Consider the following 18,519-nt stretch of genomic DNA (forward strand, 5'->3'; position numbering starts at 1 on the left):
TTTTACTTTAAAAAGCGTCGCGGGGGCGAGCGCTTGCAGTAAAGGATATGCGATGTGCGCCGGATGGCGTAGCAGAAGGCTTCGAAGGCGGCTGAAGGCGCCGGCGTCCTCTAAGCAGTCCTGCTGTAGGCTTTTCGACGGCGAAAGACTCCAACAATCCGGAGAAAGTTGAAAGGTGTTCGCTGAAGGAGATTAAATCTAAAGGAACTCGTATGACGGGGTGCCCATTATATAGCCTGGCTATGCTAATTTCGGCAGGCTCTGAGCGCGCGAACGCGAGGCGCGCCCCCATTGGTCGCGCGTTCAGAGTCGCCCCGTCATTGGTTCGAGCAGTTGCCGCAGCACAGCCAATGACCGAGCTGCCTCGCTCATTACTGTCTGCTGTGCAGCTGCAATGCGTTTTACATAAAGACTTCAATATTTCTCGAGAAACGGAGTTTTCCCATAGCGTAAGCTACTTACGCAATAGGAGAGACCTCTCGATAGGGAACTCAGTTTTTCTAGCACGCATAGCTAATGGGCATGTGTTTTCAAGTTGATTGACAGGCCATGTCTGTATGTAAAAGGTGATTGGCTCTTTTAGCTGAAAGGCGGGACATCCTTTTCTACATCCGTTGACCATTAGGCATTCCAATTTCACCCATTATTTTAATAGAAGTAGCCATTCTCTGCTAAATAGTCGCTGTTGTGGATTAATGTTGTCGGTTAGATCATCGTTTGGTTCTCAAGTCTTTGGAAAAGCTGGCCGGTACTGAGATCGGTTCTCAAGTTTTCCCGGTAAGCAGCTCTAACATGAGCAGCACGGTGGAATGTATGTGTGGCTGTAAACTAAAGCCTATTGTCTATTTTTTAAAATAAGTCATTTCACATGTCCCATCCTCACTTCCTGTTTCAGTAGGAAATACGTCAAAACACCAAATCAAACTGAGATCCTCAAGGCTGTTCACAGCGAATTTAAGCTAATTAATTACTGCATTATTGTGACCGGATAATAAGGATGCCAACTGTCCTCTAGCTATTGCCCAGGACATTCTGGTCATCTCCGAATGTAGTTTTAGTGATGGTGACGAAAGTTGCTACACCTGTACTGTGTGAAATATAACAGCACGTGGGAAACCCTATAAGGGCCTTAGCATGGCAGACTGTAGGAGACCCTCACCATGTACAATAAAACCGCTTTTATAATGTTACTGACATGACTGAATTCTCATTTGAGTGGTCATGATTTTATAAATGCTTCAATATTAATTTTCATTTCTAAAGGATTAATACGTTTATTGAGAAAATAAATTACTGAGTTGAGTTCAAGGCACAGGAGTGTGTGGTTGTCATTTATATGTTAATATTTTTGTTGATGTATGTTACTGCTTTGGGTATGTATGTGACCACTGGTGCCATGTAAAACAAAACAATGGTCATGTTCGCTTGACTGATATACAGTACAAAAAAACTACAACATTCTGACTTTGAATTCATTTCCCAGACTGCCTTCTTAATGTTACGTCACTTTTTGCCCAACACGCAGTTCCGCATGTGGTGGTGGATCCTCCGGACAGAAGCGGAGCGACGCCACCGACCATGTCAGAAACTGAGGACCCGGGTCCAGGCGCTGCCGCTGCCCCGCACACCCCGCGCAGAACCCGGCCGCACTACGTCTCCTTCAGCGAGACGGTGCAGCCAGCAGTCGGGATGGTTAGCCAACTCCTGAGCCAGCAGTCTTCTCTGAAGTTCGACAAAAACATAAAGCAGGCCTTCTACAACACTGGAGCAATGATCTTCGTGGCCATCTGTTGCGGAGCGGCCGTGTTGGTTTACTTCATCCTGGAGGCTTTTCTACGGCCGTTGCTGTGGGCAGTGCTGTGCGGCACCTTCCTACACCCGTTCAAGTACTCGCTCGCCCGGCTGGGACGTTCTTGGCTTAGCAGGCTGCAGGACAGCGGTACGCCGATAGTGGTGGGGACTCTGCTGGTACCGGTGTGGTGTGTGAACTACGGGGTGGAGACTGTTGGCGGACTGGTCATAAAGAGACTCAATGTGTTGTTGGCAATCGGGGCTGGCGTACCCCTGATTTATTTCTTATATCTGTTCTGGAGTGTTATTGGCATGCAGGTGATACTCAGCCATGTATGTACCATCATCTGTTTCAGCCTGGATTGTTTCAACACTGTGTGGGTGAGTATACATGACATGTGAATGGGACACTGACACGGCCCTTGTCAGATGCGCAGGTGAAAGTGGTCTTTTATCCCAAAGAAAACCTAATATTTGAACAGCAAATATTGCTTCTGATGACCTGACCACGTGTAATGATGTTTATATATATATAAAAAAAAATGCATATTCTGAACACAACTTGGCATGTGAAGTTCCCTCTAAAAATATTTGCACAGCCAAGATTGTGCTCCATAAAAACATATTCCAAGTTCTTATTAAGGGTACAAGACCTAGAAGACAAAGTTTCCCCCTGACTTTATTTTCTCACCATTCAATCTTTAATTGTAATGTGTGCTCACAATCACAACGCTTGTTTTTTACCTATGTGTGGGGCATCATTTAATTCTTACAGGCCATGTGATGTCTGGTTGTAGTCCAGAATGTAATTACCTAACAAAATTCCCATCCAGTAGAGCCTTGTGATCACTTCATTGCAAGGAAACTCGAGTGAGACCCAAACTAATCTGATTGCCTGTTGTCTTAAAAGTGGCATAAAGGCTTGCATTAATACACCCTCACATTGGTTCATGAATGAGGCCTAGGAACATACTGAAGGTTTTGTGATAATTCATAGATCAGTGGGAAATGTCTGGTGTAGACACAGTAGCTCTTGTGTTACCAGAGATCCCAACATATTCTCTCTCTCTCTCTCTCTCTCTCTCTCTCTCTCTCATTTTTAGGTTGGCACTTTAGTTGTGGGCTATGTTTTGGCTGTGGCATTTAAGTGGACACCTGGCATGGAAGGTTACTTGCATGCACTGTCTGTGCCCGTTTGGACAGCTCTAATTTTCTACATTGGTAAGACCCTCTTGTTTGGAAGGGGTGTATAATTCTGTTTGGGTATTATGTGCCATTCAGCCTCCCTGTTGAGAGTTATACTAAATAAAAACAAAAGTTAACCTGCATCACCAAAATGTATAATACAGGGTTTTAAGTTCTAATCTTTAGTCATGATTCAGTGAGATATCAGAAAAACGCCATGGTTACTGTTGTAACCTCCATTCCCTGATGGAGGGAACGAGACGTTGTGTCGAATGTAGTGACACAAGGTGTCTTTCTTGAGAGCCTCGCATACCTCTGAACTTGAGAAAAGGAGAAATTGGCAGACAGAATTAGCATGTCCCGCCCCGGACATACGGGTATAAAGGGAAGCGGCGTGCGTCTGTCAGTCAGGTTTTTTCACTGAGGAGCAGAGAATAAGGTACAAGGCTGGGCAATATGGCAAAAATTGTTATAAAGATAATCGTTTTCATATTGTTCAATATTGATATTTATCACGATATACATTTACACATTTATTTATTTTTTATTTCAAATTTGACAGAAGAAAATAAAAAATAAATTCTAAACAGTCAAAATAGTATCGACAAAACTGCACAGGGGGTCCAGAGACGGCCAAAGCAGTGGGGTCTGCGGGATCTTTTACCAATTTTACCGTTGAACCGTTTATCAATTGAAAATGAATGTTAAAAGATCACCTGTTTGTTCTGAAGCATAGTGGCAGCAGTCCAGTATTTGTTGGAATATTTTACATTGAAATTAAATATTTTTTTATATTTCTTTAGATTCAGATACCCAAGTATGGTGCATAGAAGCCCTTGTGACTGTGGAATGATGCTGAATGTGGTTTCAGTGGTGTCCCGAGAGAAAATTTGGAAAACTTAGAAAACATTTTAAAAAAAACATTTGTAAACATAAACATTATATTCCGGAGCTGGTCCGGATAAACATGCTGGTTATTAAAGATGCATTTAGAAGGGAAAAATTGTATGGTTTAAAAGGTGCTTTGAAACCACATTAACTCATGCGGTGCTTCATGTCTACACACATGCAGGGAAAAGAGGCAATGCGTGCGGAGCGGGACAGGGCAGAAATGATGCATGTTTGGTGCTCGAGAACAATATTCAAGATTACAGTGTAGAAAGATCAGAGCTGTTGTCCACATCACTGTTGTTCTGTTGTGCTCTTCACTAAAGACGATGTGAGGGCGCAACCGTTGTCATGAAGTCTTGCGGTGTGGATGGAATCAATCCGGTGTCCGACATAACCTAATTGTTAGCAAGGCAGCTAGCATTAGTAAGATCATCCAGTCTGACCCTACGTTATCACTGACCCTACGTTACCAAGCTGAGAGCGTTTTCAATTAATTCCTATGAAAGCCGAGCAACATGCTCGCAAGGTGGATCGTAGGATTGGCAGCGATGCGGAGCAAGCTCTCTCCTAGCGCTGTGAGTGCCTTTGAGCGGATTTCGTCCACCCCAGTGGAAATGCATCCTCAGAAAGCCGAACTGCTTGTGTTTTAGCCACACGCGGTAAATATCGAAAATTCCTCAAAAGCTTAGCATGGATTTTCTTTATCGTGATATATATCGATATCGTTTTATCACCCAGCCCTAAGTTATGGCCATTTACAGTAGTAGGTCTAGTGTTGTGGCAAAGGTGACAAAACATCTCGTTCCCTCCATCAGGGAATGGAGATTACAACAGTAAACATGATGTTCCCCTTCTGTCACTCACTCAACGTTGTGTCGAATGTAGTGACACAAGGGGTCCCATTTCAAAGCACCATGCACTAGTCCGTGTTATGTGAACGGGTGCAAGCAGGCTGCTGCGTGCTAGAAGCAACTGTATCGGCCACACGTAGCCCTCCCCAATGGCCCCAGAAAAAGGTGTCCCCTAAGGGGGGAACAGGCACTACATGACCATAATGGGAGCAAGCCATCCAGCCGCGGCCTTTTCTCTCTCTATGTTTCTCGCGTAGAGCGTAAAGCAGCTGGGGCTATCTTTACGCTATGAAATGCGTCGGGGAAGGCGATCTTTCCCGATCCTATTCTTTCAGGGGCAAAAGACCCTGCAGAGACCACATCCTGATCAGATTAGGGGGAGGTGATATGTGGCCAATACACCATATGTGGGAATGGCCCGGTGGCAGGTCCTACCTGATGAGGGAGAAGCTCCACAAACACAGCGACCGGGGGCAGAGGGACTGCCCAAGAGAGCCGCGGGTCCACCGAAAGCACTGACCGAACTGTGCATCTCTGTGGGTCGCACCAATTTGCGAACAAGCGCCACTTTAGGGCGTAAAGCTACCTGGTAGAGGGAGCTCTGGCTTGGTTGGTCGTGTCTATGACTGCAGGTGGTAGGTCACTCAGATCTTCCACGTCCCATCCTGGGGCCAGATGTGGAAGTTCCAGAGGTCTGGGCGCAGATGCCAGAGGGTGCCCCGTCCCTGGGAAAGAAGGTCCTTCCTCAGGGGAACTTGCCAGGGAGGTGCTGTCACGAGGAGCGTGAGATCCAAGAACCAAGTCCGAGTGGGCCAGTAAGGGGCCACTAAGGTGACTTGTTACTCGTCCTCCCTGATCTTGCACAGCACCAGTGCAAGAAGGTTCACTGGGGGAAATGCGTACTTGCGCAGCCACTGGGGTCAGCTGTGTGCCAATGCGTCTGGGCCTCTGTCAGGGAGTACTAGAGCGGGAAGTGAGAATTGTCTTGGGAGGCAAAGAGATCTACCTGTGCCATGCCGAACCGGTCCAAAATCAGCTGGTCCGCCTGAGGGTGGTGAAGCCTCCACTCTCTGCGGGGCGACAGCTGTCGCGCTGAGGTTGCCCGGGATATGATTGTCGTGCAGCAGACACATAACCAGCTCCGGAGCGAAAATCTGACTGCCCGGGTCTTCCATCTCAGGAGCGCTTAGGAGCTTTCAGGGTCCTACAGGGGGGGTCTTTGAGACGGGGGGCTTATGCCACCTGCGGGGCGCTCAACGCTGGGGCTGAGAGCTGGGCCCAGGTTGAGGCAGAGCTTTCTGTTGTTTGGACACGGGGGCGACCCTCGGCGGGCAGGCAGGGCGCAGGCTTCGCTGGGGCAGTGCATGATGTGAGAGATAGCCTCCTTCTGTCTCTTTACCACCAAAAACTGCTGGGCGAAGTCCTCGACTATGTCGCCGAATAGGTCAAGCTGGGAGACGGGCATTGAGAAAGCGGGCCTTGTCAACGTTGCACATTGTGACCATGTTCAGCCAGAGGTGGCGTTCCTGGACCACGAGGGTGGTCATTGCCTGCCCGAGTGCCCACGCTGTGACCTTAGTGGCTCTAAGAGCGAGGTCGGTGGCAGAGCGCAGTTCCTGCAGCACATCGGGGTCGGGACTACCCAGGTGCAGTTCTTTAATTGCCTTGGCTTGGTGGACCTGCAGGAGAGCCATAGCATGCAGGGCGGAGGCGGCTTATCCGGTGGTGCTGTAGGGTTTTGAGATCAGCGACGACATCATCCTACAGGCCTTGGAGGGGAGTACCGGGTGATCCCACCAGGTAGCAGCGTTCTTGGGGCACAGGTGGATTGCAACTGCTCTGTTCACCTTGGGGACCTCCGTGTACCCGTGGACTGCCCCACCGTCAAGGGTAGTGAGAGTGGACAAGTGAGGAGGCCGGTTCCGGGCATTAAAAGGTGCCCTCCACGACCTAGTCAACTCGTCATGCACCTCCGTGAAGTGGCTGGGAGCGGCGCCCTGACCTGAGGTACCAATCGTCAAGCCATGAAGGCTGTGGGGAGGATGGAGGTTTCTAGTCCAAACCCACGCTCACGGTGGCCCGGGCAAGCATGTCGGCCATCTGTACGTCAGCCTCAGACTGGCATCAGTCGAGTCCTCTGCATCAGACGCCTGAACACTCTCCGTCATCAACTCACCTCAAGCTCGGACGGAAGCAAGCGAGCATGCCGGGGGGGCGTTCGTGGGGATTTACCTGGCATAACCGAGACCGCTGCCATTCCCAAATCGCCTCCATCGCCAGCCGGGTCATCCTAAATCCCATGGGAAGAAGGAACGATGAGGGGGGCAGCTGAAGTGGCATTAACTTTGAGGAATGAAAGACGCGACCGCAACATTACCATGGTCATGTTCTCGCAGTGAGTACGTGAACTATCCACAAACGCTAACTCCATGTGATCGCTACCCAGGCACACGAGGCAGTGCCTATGACCGTCAGTCTTGGAAAGAAATCGACCACATCCAGGAACTACACAGAGGTGGAAAGGCATCTTTAAAAAGACGTCCAATGCTTGCGTATATTGCTCTTTTGTGAGTGAAAATGAAACACTTTTAGAGAAATATACTCTTTTAGGAAGGAATACTCTTTTAGTCGAAGCACTCAGAGGCGTGGACTGCACAGTGTGCAGAGAGGGAGAAAGCCGCTGGTAATGCTGCGTAGATCCAACAGCAGTGCTTTGCCAACAGAGGTGAGTGGAACAGTAGTGAACTTCAGCTTGCTGCTGCACAACCGCTTGGCTCAGAAGAAAAAATCAGACTGACAGACGCATGCCTGCTTCCCTTTATACTTGTATGTCCGGGGGCGGGACATGCAAATTCTGTCTGCCAATTTCTCATTGGCCTTTTCTCAAGTTCAGAGGTATGCGAAGCTCTCAAGCAAGACCCCTTGTGTCACTACATTCGACTCAACGTCGAGTGAGTGACAGAATGGGAACTGCATTGTTTGTATTGTGCAGAACAGGGATGTGCAAAACTACCAATTTTCATAATCGATTAGTCGATCGGTCGTTTGAACTACTAGTTGGTATTAAGGATAATGTATATTAAGGCTCTGTTATGTTCATGTACTGTAACCCAGCACTTTAACGTGGTAACGAATGTATATTCAACAAATAAATGGGCTAAATAACAGTAACATCTATTTGCACAAAACTATCAAAGTAAAAAAGAAAGAAAACCACATCCTGATCGCAACCACGAAACCACATCCTGATCGCAGAGGGCTTCGGAGCAATCCTCGCTCTGCATTCAAAAGCAAAGAGCTTAATATTGCGTGTACACATATAGTTCATGACATCAAGCAGTTTAAATCTAAATAGTTCACCCAAAAATGAAAATTCTCTCATCATATACTCACCCTCATGCCATCCCAGTTGTACGTTGGCCTCAGACTTGCCTCAGTCGAGTCCTCTGCGTCAGACACCTGATCGCTCTCCGGCCTTTGTCTTTTAAGACTGTAGTGTACACCTTTTGTAAGAAATCTTCCATTTTTTTAACAATTTCAAGTATTGTATAGCCTTCATTACTCAAAAAAATGATTGAGTGATGAGTTTCTAGAGAAAGCTTTTTGCTAATTTTTACCTTAAATACCTAATTTAAGACATGCCAATGTACTGCATATTGTGGCAACTCAAAAATAAACACAATGTTGTTAAACTTCATTTAACGAACCAAATTCCTTTCAACTGTGTTTGATATAATGGCAAGTGATTTTATTGTACTAAATTAGCAATTTAGCATGATTACTCAAGGATAATGTGTTGGAGTGATGGCTGCTGGAAATGGGGCCTGTCGAGATTTGATCAAAAATAAATTTTTCCAAATAGTGATGGTGCTGTTTTTTACATCAGTAATGTCCTGATTATACTTTGTGATCAGTTGAATGCCACTTTGGTGAATTAAAGTACCAATTTCCTACCGAAACAGCAAAATCTGTACATTATTCCAATCTTTTGGCCGCCAGTGTATTTTTTCGACCATACATTTTTATCATGCTTTGACACTCACGCACATACACATACAGACAGAAGGGAAACTTTTCAAACAAGTTTAACATTGATCAACAATAGTTTTTATGAAGCAATGCTAAAAATTATATCTTTTTCAGTCTCTCTGACAGGGTCCTGGCGAGTACCTGTGTTTGTTGTGGTAGTGCTACTGCTTATCATGGGTTCTCAGGAAAAGCCTGCTGTTTCAGGGAAAGGTGAAGAGACAGAGGCTCCCACGCTCACAATCTTCTGTTTTTTACATCCTCTGATCTTTAGACTTGTTTAAATGCCTCTTTGCTCAACCCCAATCCTCTCCTTTCTCTGCATAATGTAGGTGAGCTCCCTGGAATGGTCCTGTCCTTTGCTGCTAATACAATCTACAAGGCATTTGCCTGCAGTAATGCCAGCCATGCTGAGAAGATACAAGAAGAGAAGAGCACAAAAGAACAATCCAATGGTGACAAAAAAGGAAACGGACCAGTTTGTCTAAAGTTAGAAGTAGGGCTGGGCGATGTATCAAATATTCACAGTGGTTTTAATGGCAATAAAATTAGTAAATTATTGTGGATATTGCAGTTTTTAATTGGCCATTAAATATTAATTAAACTGTACCATTACACTAGTTTTGCAATCCATCCTCAACTTGCAAATTTGAGAACATATAGACAGACATTTTTAATAGGGTCTCATATTTTAACTTCAGCAGCAAAAAGTTCAGTTCAGACTCCTCGTTTTAATAAATCATCTCATAACTCTCGTTTTAAGCAGTTTTGTTCAAATACTTAAAATATTGAGATACACATTGAGTATTGTCAAAAGAACAAAAAATATGGTTATATACTGTTTATTTAGCTCTATTTCCCAGCCCTAGTCTGAAATACAGTACATGTTGATACTTGAAGTTTCAGGGGTCATGTTAAACTTGGACGTATCAGGGAATTTTATAATAGGAATTTCCAGCCTGAAAAAGTAATGGAAATTAATTAACACGTAAAAAGTCTTTAGTGAATATAATTTTTCTAGTAATTCTCTCCTCTAGAATATTCCATTGGCTAGAAATTGCCCTTTGTGAGTGTGATCTCTTTAAAATTGTTTTCAAATTAATTATCCAGTATTCTGAACAACTGGAAAAGTCATGGAATTATGGAAACTTATTGACTTAAATGCATGTGAATTTCACCAAACACTCTTACATATCTTACATATCCGGGTCTTTAGAGACCCGGCACTGATATTTATAACAAACGGATCTACAAAATACCCAGATAGTGTACAATTTTCAAGACATTAGAAAATAATAGACCAAAATATATTTTTAAGAGATATTGCAACAAATCTAGAACAGGATTCACTTTTACTATTTCCCGAGACGCAACTGGCTAACAAAAACATATTGAGCTACACATTACACATAAGCTACACAAGTATTTTCTCAGGCTTATTGAGTCTAAATAGATGCACATCTTCCATAATTTCAGTAGAACACCCACATGACAATAGTCTTATCATACTGCTCATGTGTTGTTCTTGCTACAGTTTACTTCAATGTTGTTTGCTTATCAAATAGCAGTGTCAAATGTAAATCAAGTCAATCACTGAAACAACCGTGCCACATTGAGGAAGAAATAACATGCAAAAAATGCATGTTTACACGCAAATGGGATACTGATATTTCACCACTGTATTTAATTAATTGTGCACAGAAAATCAACATGATATAGAATGTATTAAGTATAGTATTTAGTACTAATTTGTCTTGTAATAAACAAATGACTAGAAAGCCTGTGATAGTAAACTTATAAAGATATGAAATAATCCTAAAATTATAATTTATGGAAGTGTAAATTAAATAGATATATTACATGACACTATTACATACTTAGGGTCTCTAATAACCCTATTCACATTTGGTACTTAAAACATAATCATTTTTTAAATGTATTATTTGCAATTCTGGCAGTTTTTTGTTTAACACTATTTGTTAGAGACATTGAGGAATACTAGAGGTGTGGGCACAAGTCCAAAAAATAAATGAGGTACAGAGGGTGGAATGAAGTCCTAGGTCACTAGAGACCCGAGGTATGAGTTTTAGGATTAAACATGTTCTTTATTCACCAATGAGTAAATATTATAAGATTATGACCGAAGTTATTTATGTGGATTATAAGAGAGTTTGGGGCCCATGGTCATTATTGATGTGGATTTTTCCTTCGTCTCTCCACAGACTCATTGGATTCCTCCAAGGGGGTCTTTTTCATTCAGTCGTCCCAGCGCCGCAGCAGGCTAGAATTCAGGGGTCTTTTGACAAAACAGAAGGCCAGTGATATATATTTTGTGCTGCTTGCATGGGCTATAGTGTTGGTGCAGATCTGGCTCAACCTCTGGATCTTACAGTTACTGCCCATCCCTGTCGCTGGTAAATAGTTGTGTGATAGAGATTGTAAGCTTGTGTTTGAGGTTTTACTTGGGGTGATTTTTCAGTACTGTGGACCGATGTGTGATGGTGTTCATGTACAGTTTAACTGAATGGGCATATATGTGTTATATTTTCTAGTTTGGGTCCTGAAGAAGATGGTTGTTCATTTTGGGCTGAAAGATTTCACAGGGCGGAGTCTAGTCAAATGGTGGGTGGTCCTTGAGATATTTGTCAAAAAGAGACAGGAGGCTCTACTGCCTGGACCAATCAGAGGCCTCGCTCAGTTCTTGCTTCGGATGGACACTAAGGTAATGCCTTTTATGGTCACAATCACACAAAACCACTTGTCTGAATGCTCACCCATTCTTCTTTATAACACATGCCTGCTGGTAGTTGTCACCAAAATCGCATATTTATTTTTGGAGATTACGGAGATTTGAGAATACAAAGAGAAACTGAAAGTAGTCGTTGCTTGCTGCTAGTTCTCCTTTACTCACATCATAAAATAACTATTAAGACACTGCGAGTTAACACTTACAATGCAAACTGTTCACTATGGGGTCCGATGTGGATGTTTTTATTTATACTGGCAGCCAAATGTCTGGAATAATGTACAGATTTTGCTCTTATGGAAAGAAATTAAAGTGGCACTCAACTGATCACAATGCATTGTCAGGACATTAATAACGTGAAAAATTACTATTACAGTTTAAAAAAAACATTCAGAACTTCTTAAACTACTTCAGAGTTTTCATCAAGCATTTTAGCAGTCAGTTTGTCCAGATACTCTGGTGACTTTTCACCCCACGCTTCCTGTAGCACTTGCCATAGATGTGGCTGTCTTGTCGTGCACTTCTCACACACCTTACAATCTAGCTCATCCCACAAAAGCTCAATGAGTTTAAGATCCATAACACTCTTTTCCAATTATCTGTTGTCCAATGTCTCAAATCTTTGCCCACTCTAAACTTTTCTTTTTCATTTCTGTTTCAAAAGTGGATTTTTCTTTGCAATTCTTCCCATAAGGCCTGCACCCCTGAGTCTTCTCTTTACTGTTGTACATGAAATTGGTGTTTAGTGGGTAGAATTCAATGAAGATGTCATCTGAGGACATGTGAGGCGTTTATTTCTCAAACTAGAGACTCTGATGTACTTATCCTCTTGTTTAGTTGTACATCTGGCCTTCCACATCTCTTTCTGTCCTTGTTGGAGCCATTTTTCCTTTGTCTTTGAAGACTGTAGTGTACACCTTTGTGCATTGTATAGCCTTCATTCCTCAAAACAATGATTGACTGAAGAGTTTCTAGAGAAAGCTGTTTCTTTTTTGCAGGGCTGCACCCTGATAGTCAAAAGTCTTGGTCGACCAAGTTTTTATTGGTCAGTTGGTCGCAGAAAAAACTCTGGTACACAGGTATTACTGCTGGTTGGACACTAGGTGGTAGTGTTGTCAAAAATACCAGTACCCCGGTACCAAGTCGGTACTCAAACAAAATATTATTTACAATACCAGAATTTCTGAAGGTACCGGAGTACCGAGTACCGGGTCTACCCGTTACCCACGCAGAGGTGGGAACTTTCAAACGCTCACAACAAGCAAAAGATTGCGGCAAGCAAAGCTACTGCGGAGTCTCAACTGAATCTTGTCGAAATGAAAAGTGGAAAAAGCCAGGCAATTTTAGGCTGATGAAAAGGGAAAGCAAAAACCTTGTAAATGCTGCTTTCGCAATTTTCTGACGAAAGGAGGAAACACATCAAACTTAATAAAGCACGTGAAAGGCAGACACACGGATATATTCAAGCAAATAAAGCAGGTGAGTTTAAACTTTCACAGTTTATATTTCGTAGATCCCAAAGTATTAGGGAATGATAAAAAAAAAGTACATTCAGAAGCATGTACTGTTGTGGAATAAGCGGAGCTGGAGCTCTTTAAAGGAAACATCCCGGCGTTACAAATGTAGTTATATTTAATGTGTTATAGCTTTATTAAAGTTCAAATAATACAGAAGCAGATCATGTTAATAACTATAAACTAAGAAACTGGCATTTCTCTGTGTGGTCGGTGCCTCTTCTATAAGTTGCGCGAATGTCCCGATCTCAGGGGGAGAGATTGAAACTGCACCCGGCTGAGAGAGACTCTCGGGGACGCTCATCCCTCACGCGCGCACACTTAATGCAGCTAGATTAGATCTTATTTAATCATAATATCTATATATATGTCACTGCATTTAATATCATGAAGAAAATTGGCAATATTCAGCTTTATTAATATGAGAGCACTTTGCACATTAGTTTGGAAATTGTTTTTTTATTCATTCTATTGTATGCTTGTTTATTTAGGTTTTGTTTTTTAGTACTTGGTAAAAACTTAAAGTAAAAGTTGCAAAAGTTGAAACAAATCTTATATAAGTGTTCAAAAATACTTTAAGCATACATTGTACAGTTTTGTTATAATTTAAAAATAATATATTTAAATTAAAGTGTTGCTCAATGGCATATTTCTGTTCTTAGTTCTGCTGCTAATGTTTTGTTAACTTTGTTAATAAGAGTGTTGTTTAGTAACCTGTTTTTGCTTTGGTACCGAAAATGGTATCGAGTACCGTGAAATTTCAATGGTATTGGTACCGACTACTGAAATTTTGGTACTGTGACAACACTACTAGGAGGTAGTATGGGGTCATTTTTCGTAAAGTAGGGTTAGGGTTAAGCCTACACAATAAAGCAAGACACCTTGATTTCAACTTAGAACTTTATTTTTTATTTATTTTAACAAAAAATTAAAACGAAACTGGAAAAAATAAGTGCAATTAAAATGTGTGTTGTTCTTTTTGAAAGATGGTTTTACAATAGTTGCCAACATCGCTCTGGCAAAGAACCTACTTCATCTATGCATGCTCTACCGGTCGGTATTTAGATGTCCGGGAAAATACATCATGTGTGTGAATAAATTCGCTTTCTTCCATCCTTCCTTGTTTTAAATGGGGAGAGTGGTAAAAACATCATCAGGGTCTTCAGGTGGGCACCCTCTTTCACCCCTTCTGCTTTTACTCCTTTTATTGTTCTTTGCAGCCCAGTTGGGGTCCTTCCTCTTTATCCAGATCCACCTGCTGCTTTGCTCTGCTGCCTCCGACAGTGATTTGATGGCTGAGCTTGGTGTTTAAAATCTCAGGTGGAAACTTGAGTTGCTGAACTAGATCCACTTGCATTTTCCAGTCCCGTGCGGCATCCAAGAGGGTGCTGTCCACTCTTGCAGCTGGTTCACTGGGCCCTGCCCTGCTCTCACAAAGGGGATAGTGGGTGAGTGTCCAGATGTTGGGTGAGGGAGGGCATTGATGGAAGATCGCCTTCCTTCCAGAATGAATGCCAGTTGGCATTCACTACTGAATATATATATATATATATATATATATATACAGTGAGGAAAATAATTATTTGAACACCCTGCTATTTTGCAAGTTCTCCCACTTAGAAATCATGGAGGGGTCTGAAATTGTCATCATAGGTGCATGTCCACTGTGAGAGACATAATCTAAAAAATAAAATCCAGAAATCACAATGTATGATTTTTTATCTATTTATTTGTATGATACAGCTGCAAATAAGTATTTGAACACCTGTCTATCAGCTAGAATTCTGACCCTCAAAGACCTGTTAGTCTGCCTTTAAAATGTCCACCTCCACTCCATTTATTATCCTAAATTAGATGCACCTGTTTGAGGTCGTTAGCTGCATAAAGACACCTGTCCACCCCATACAATCAGTAAGAATCCAACTACTAACATGGCCAAGACCAAAGAGCTGTCCAAAGACACTAGAGACAAAATTGTACACCTCCACAAGGCTGGAAAGGGCTACAGGGAAATCGCCAAGCAGCTTGGTGAAAAAAGGTCCACTGTTGGAGCAATCATTAGAAAATGGAAGAAGCTAAACATGACTGGCAATCTCCCTCGGACTGGGGCTCCATGCAAGATCTCACCTCGTGGGGTCTCAATGATCCTAAGAAAGGTGAGAAATCAGCCCAGAACTACACGGGAGGAGCTGGTCAATGACCTGAAAAGAGCTGTGACCACCGTTTCCAAGGTTACTGTTGGTAATACACTAAGACGTCATGGTTTGAAATCATGCATGGCACAGAAGGTTCCCCTGCTTAAACCAGCACATGTCAAGGCCCGTCTTAAGTTTGCCAATGACCATTTGGATGATCCAGAGGAGTCATGGGAAAAAGTCATGTGGTCAGATGAGACCAAAATAGAACTTTTTGGTCATAATTCCACTGACCGTGTTTGGAGGAAGAAGAATGATGAGTACCATCCCAAGAACACCATCCCTACTGTGAAGCATGGGGGTGGTAGCATCATGCTTTGGGGGTGTTTTTCTGCACATGGGACAGGGCAACTGCACTGTATTAAGGAGAGGATGACCGGGGCCATGTATTGCGAGATTTTGGGGAACAACCTCCTTCCCTCAGTTAGAGCATTGAAGATGGGTCGAGGCTGGGTCTTCCAACATGACAATGACCCGAAGCACACAGCCAGGATAACCAAGGAGTGGCTCTGTAAGAAGCATATCAAGGTTCTGGCGTGGCCTAGCCAGTCTCCAGACCTAAACCCAATAGAGAATCTTTGGAGGGAGCTCAAACTCCGTGTTTCTCAGTGACAGCCCCGAAACCTGACTGATCTAGAGAAGATCTGTGTGGAGGAGTGGGCCAAAATCCCTCCTGCAGTGTGTGCAAACTTGGTGAAAAACTACAGGAAACGTTTGACCTCTGTAATTGCAAACAAAGGCTACTGTACCAAATATTAACCTCGATTTTCTCAGGTGTTCAAATACTTATTTGCAGCTGTATCATACAAATAAATAGTTAAAAAATCATACATTGTGATTTCTGGATTTTTTTTTTTAGATTATGTCTCTCACAGTGGACATGCACCTACGATGACAATTTCAGACCCCTCCATGATTTCCAAGTGAGAGAACTTGCAAAATAGCAGGGTGTTCAAATACTTATTTTCCTCACTGTATATATATATATATTTATATAGCAATATCCAATTACATCAGCAACCGCTGGGCTGAGGGATCAGTGAATATTCTTGCTTTAGTCATTTTGCATTTAATTTATTTAAAAAAACAAAAACTTAAATAAAATATATTTCTAAATTCAAATTGCACTCCAAATGAAAAGAAAAAGCAATTAAAATAATGAAGTGATAAAATAATTATATACATATATATATATTAGATGTATAGGCGTATAGGCTGAAGCGTTGTGGTCACAATGAACTGCTCCGTGGAAATAATGTGAACTGAACTCAAAACACCTCCTGAGCTGAGATGTCTGAGGTTATTTGCAGCACTTCTTTTTTTTTTAGCAGAAACAAAGAGTGAGAACATTTTAGATGCACGTGTTCCACTAGACTGCACGCCTTCGTATCAGCGTGTCATACATGCGCATAGGTGGCTTTTCTGTCATCTATTCTTAATAATATAATAAAGTGTTTCTTCAAGTGCATGTCTGGGTCTACTGGCAAATTTGTAATATTAATTTGATAATAATAACATAATAATAATAATAATAATTTAATACATGGGAAAATGAGCCAAATATCGTCTTGACATCGACAGAGGCATCAGCTATTGGCGATTACTCTGTCCATCGTTGATCCCCGAGATCATCGTCTGTTTGCTCAACCCGAATGTGCATTTCTCTCAATAAATGAACAAAATGTTCAGACAGTCTCATTGGTAGTTTTTCTGACACATTCAGAATCATTATTGCTTTTGCCAGTGTCAATGTGGCTCACTTCGTGCATGCGCTTGTAAAATGTATATTTTAAAGGCTCATTATTATGGTTTCGTATTTCTCTGTAATGTAGAACAGTGTTTGTAATGTTACTTATACTTTCTCAGCCCTGGAACTCAAACCATTTTCTGATGCACACTAAAATGTATTGTGGGCAGCTATGGCTCAGTTGGTAGAGCAGGTTGGCCACTGATCGCAGGGTTGGCGGTTGAAATTTAGAGAATGCAATTTAATGTACTTCATTGCAGTTTCATTTATTAAGTAACAGTGTCTCTTGACCAGTAAAACAGGGGATTTCCTTTCTCTCAAATGAATAGTAACTATTTAGTCTGTGCTCAGAGGTTTTGCATTTCTTGTTGGTAGTTTCAGCTTTGTTTTTTGGCTTTTGGGGTATGATTTGAGGAAGTCAAAATCACCCTACACTGTGCTCACAGTTTCTCTGTTTCACTTACAGTTTAGAAAGCATCTGGATGAAACCCTACACCAAGAATCCATTTCCCCAATTGCCCCGGACCCTTGAGTAATTTAGCAGAGACACAGGCACTTATACAGCTGTGTTCTTATCTCTCTTGTTAATCTGACTATGCTAAATCACACATGGTTTCGTGATCAAATGTACTGCAATAATTATTTTCTTACTGTATTTTGGTCTGGATTTCCAGTAAAAATATCTAAACATGCTTAAAACAAAATACATTTACATAATTACATAAGATGTTAGTGAACATTAGGATAAGAAAAATGTTTCCCCTTGTATTTATCTTTTTAAAAGTCTCTTTCTTAGCCCATTGGCAAATATTTATTTATTTTTTATTTTTTTAAGAAAAAGTGATTGTTTACCTAAAAATGAAAGTCCTGGTATAATTTCCTCAACCTCATGATTTTACATACTTGTATGAATTTTCTTTCTTCCGTGGAACAGGAAGTGAGATATTTGTCATAATGTCAGGGACTGACATCTCAGTCACCATTCACTTTCATTGCATTGGGAAAAAAAGATGCAATAATTAAATGGGGACTGAGGCTGCCAGTCCCTAACATTTCTCTTTGTGTGTTCCTTAAAATAATTAGTCATATGGGTTTGTAATAATATGAAGTTGAGTATTTTCATTTTTGGGTGAACTATCCATTTTAAGGAATTGTTCACCCCAAAATAATAATTCTCTCATTTACTCACCCTTAAAGCCAAAACATACTTCACGCAAGTACGCAAATGCAGACGCAAGCACATGGTCAATGCATGGTCCCATTGTACATACATTACCTGTGCTCTTGCGTTGCTCTGGCGGTTACAAACCTCAGACCAAAAGAGGACAATAAATATTTCAAACCAGGAAAATGCTCCCTTCGTAGGCTGTATTCGGCGGCAGGATGAAAGTAAGGGCTTTTCAAACTGTTTGGAGACCAGTTTCCTTAAGAGTTCCATTCATTCAAAATTGCTGTCAGTTAAGCTATATACTGATTAGGTAGCAAATCAGCTACCTACGTTTTCGGATGCAGTCCAGATGTGGTAGTTGAGTCGATAGTTGAGGAGTGGGGGAAAGAGGACTGGGGACAAAAG

The 18,519-nt window shown here is 42.2% G+C and overlaps 1 protein-coding gene across 1 annotated transcript in view; it reads left to right on the forward strand.

The window, feature by feature from the left end:
- Window positions 1–1,545: 1,545 nt before the first annotated feature.
- LOC127656476 (transmembrane protein 245-like) overlaps window positions 1,546–18,519 on the forward strand; it is a 41,304-nt gene continuing 24,330 nt past the window's right edge. Inside the window, exons 1-6 of the mRNA XM_052144822.1 lie at window positions 1,546–2,172; window positions 2,895–3,012; window positions 8,862–8,957; window positions 9,077–9,199; window positions 10,967–11,158; window positions 11,297–11,466. Of these exons, the coding sequence (XP_052000782.1) occupies window positions 1,579–2,172; window positions 2,895–3,012; window positions 8,862–8,957; window positions 9,077–9,199; window positions 10,967–11,158; window positions 11,297–11,466 (1,293 nt within the window). The 5' untranslated portion in view covers window positions 1,546–1,578. The remainder of the gene's footprint in view (window positions 2,173–2,894; window positions 3,013–8,861; window positions 8,958–9,076; window positions 9,200–10,966; window positions 11,159–11,296; window positions 11,467–18,519) is intronic.

The sequence above is a fragment of the Xyrauchen texanus genome, chromosome 15 (assembly GCF_025860055.1).
Source record: "Xyrauchen texanus isolate HMW12.3.18 chromosome 15, RBS_HiC_50CHRs, whole genome shotgun sequence".
Classification (NCBI taxonomy): Eukaryota; Metazoa; Chordata; class Actinopteri; order Cypriniformes; family Catostomidae; genus Xyrauchen; species Xyrauchen texanus.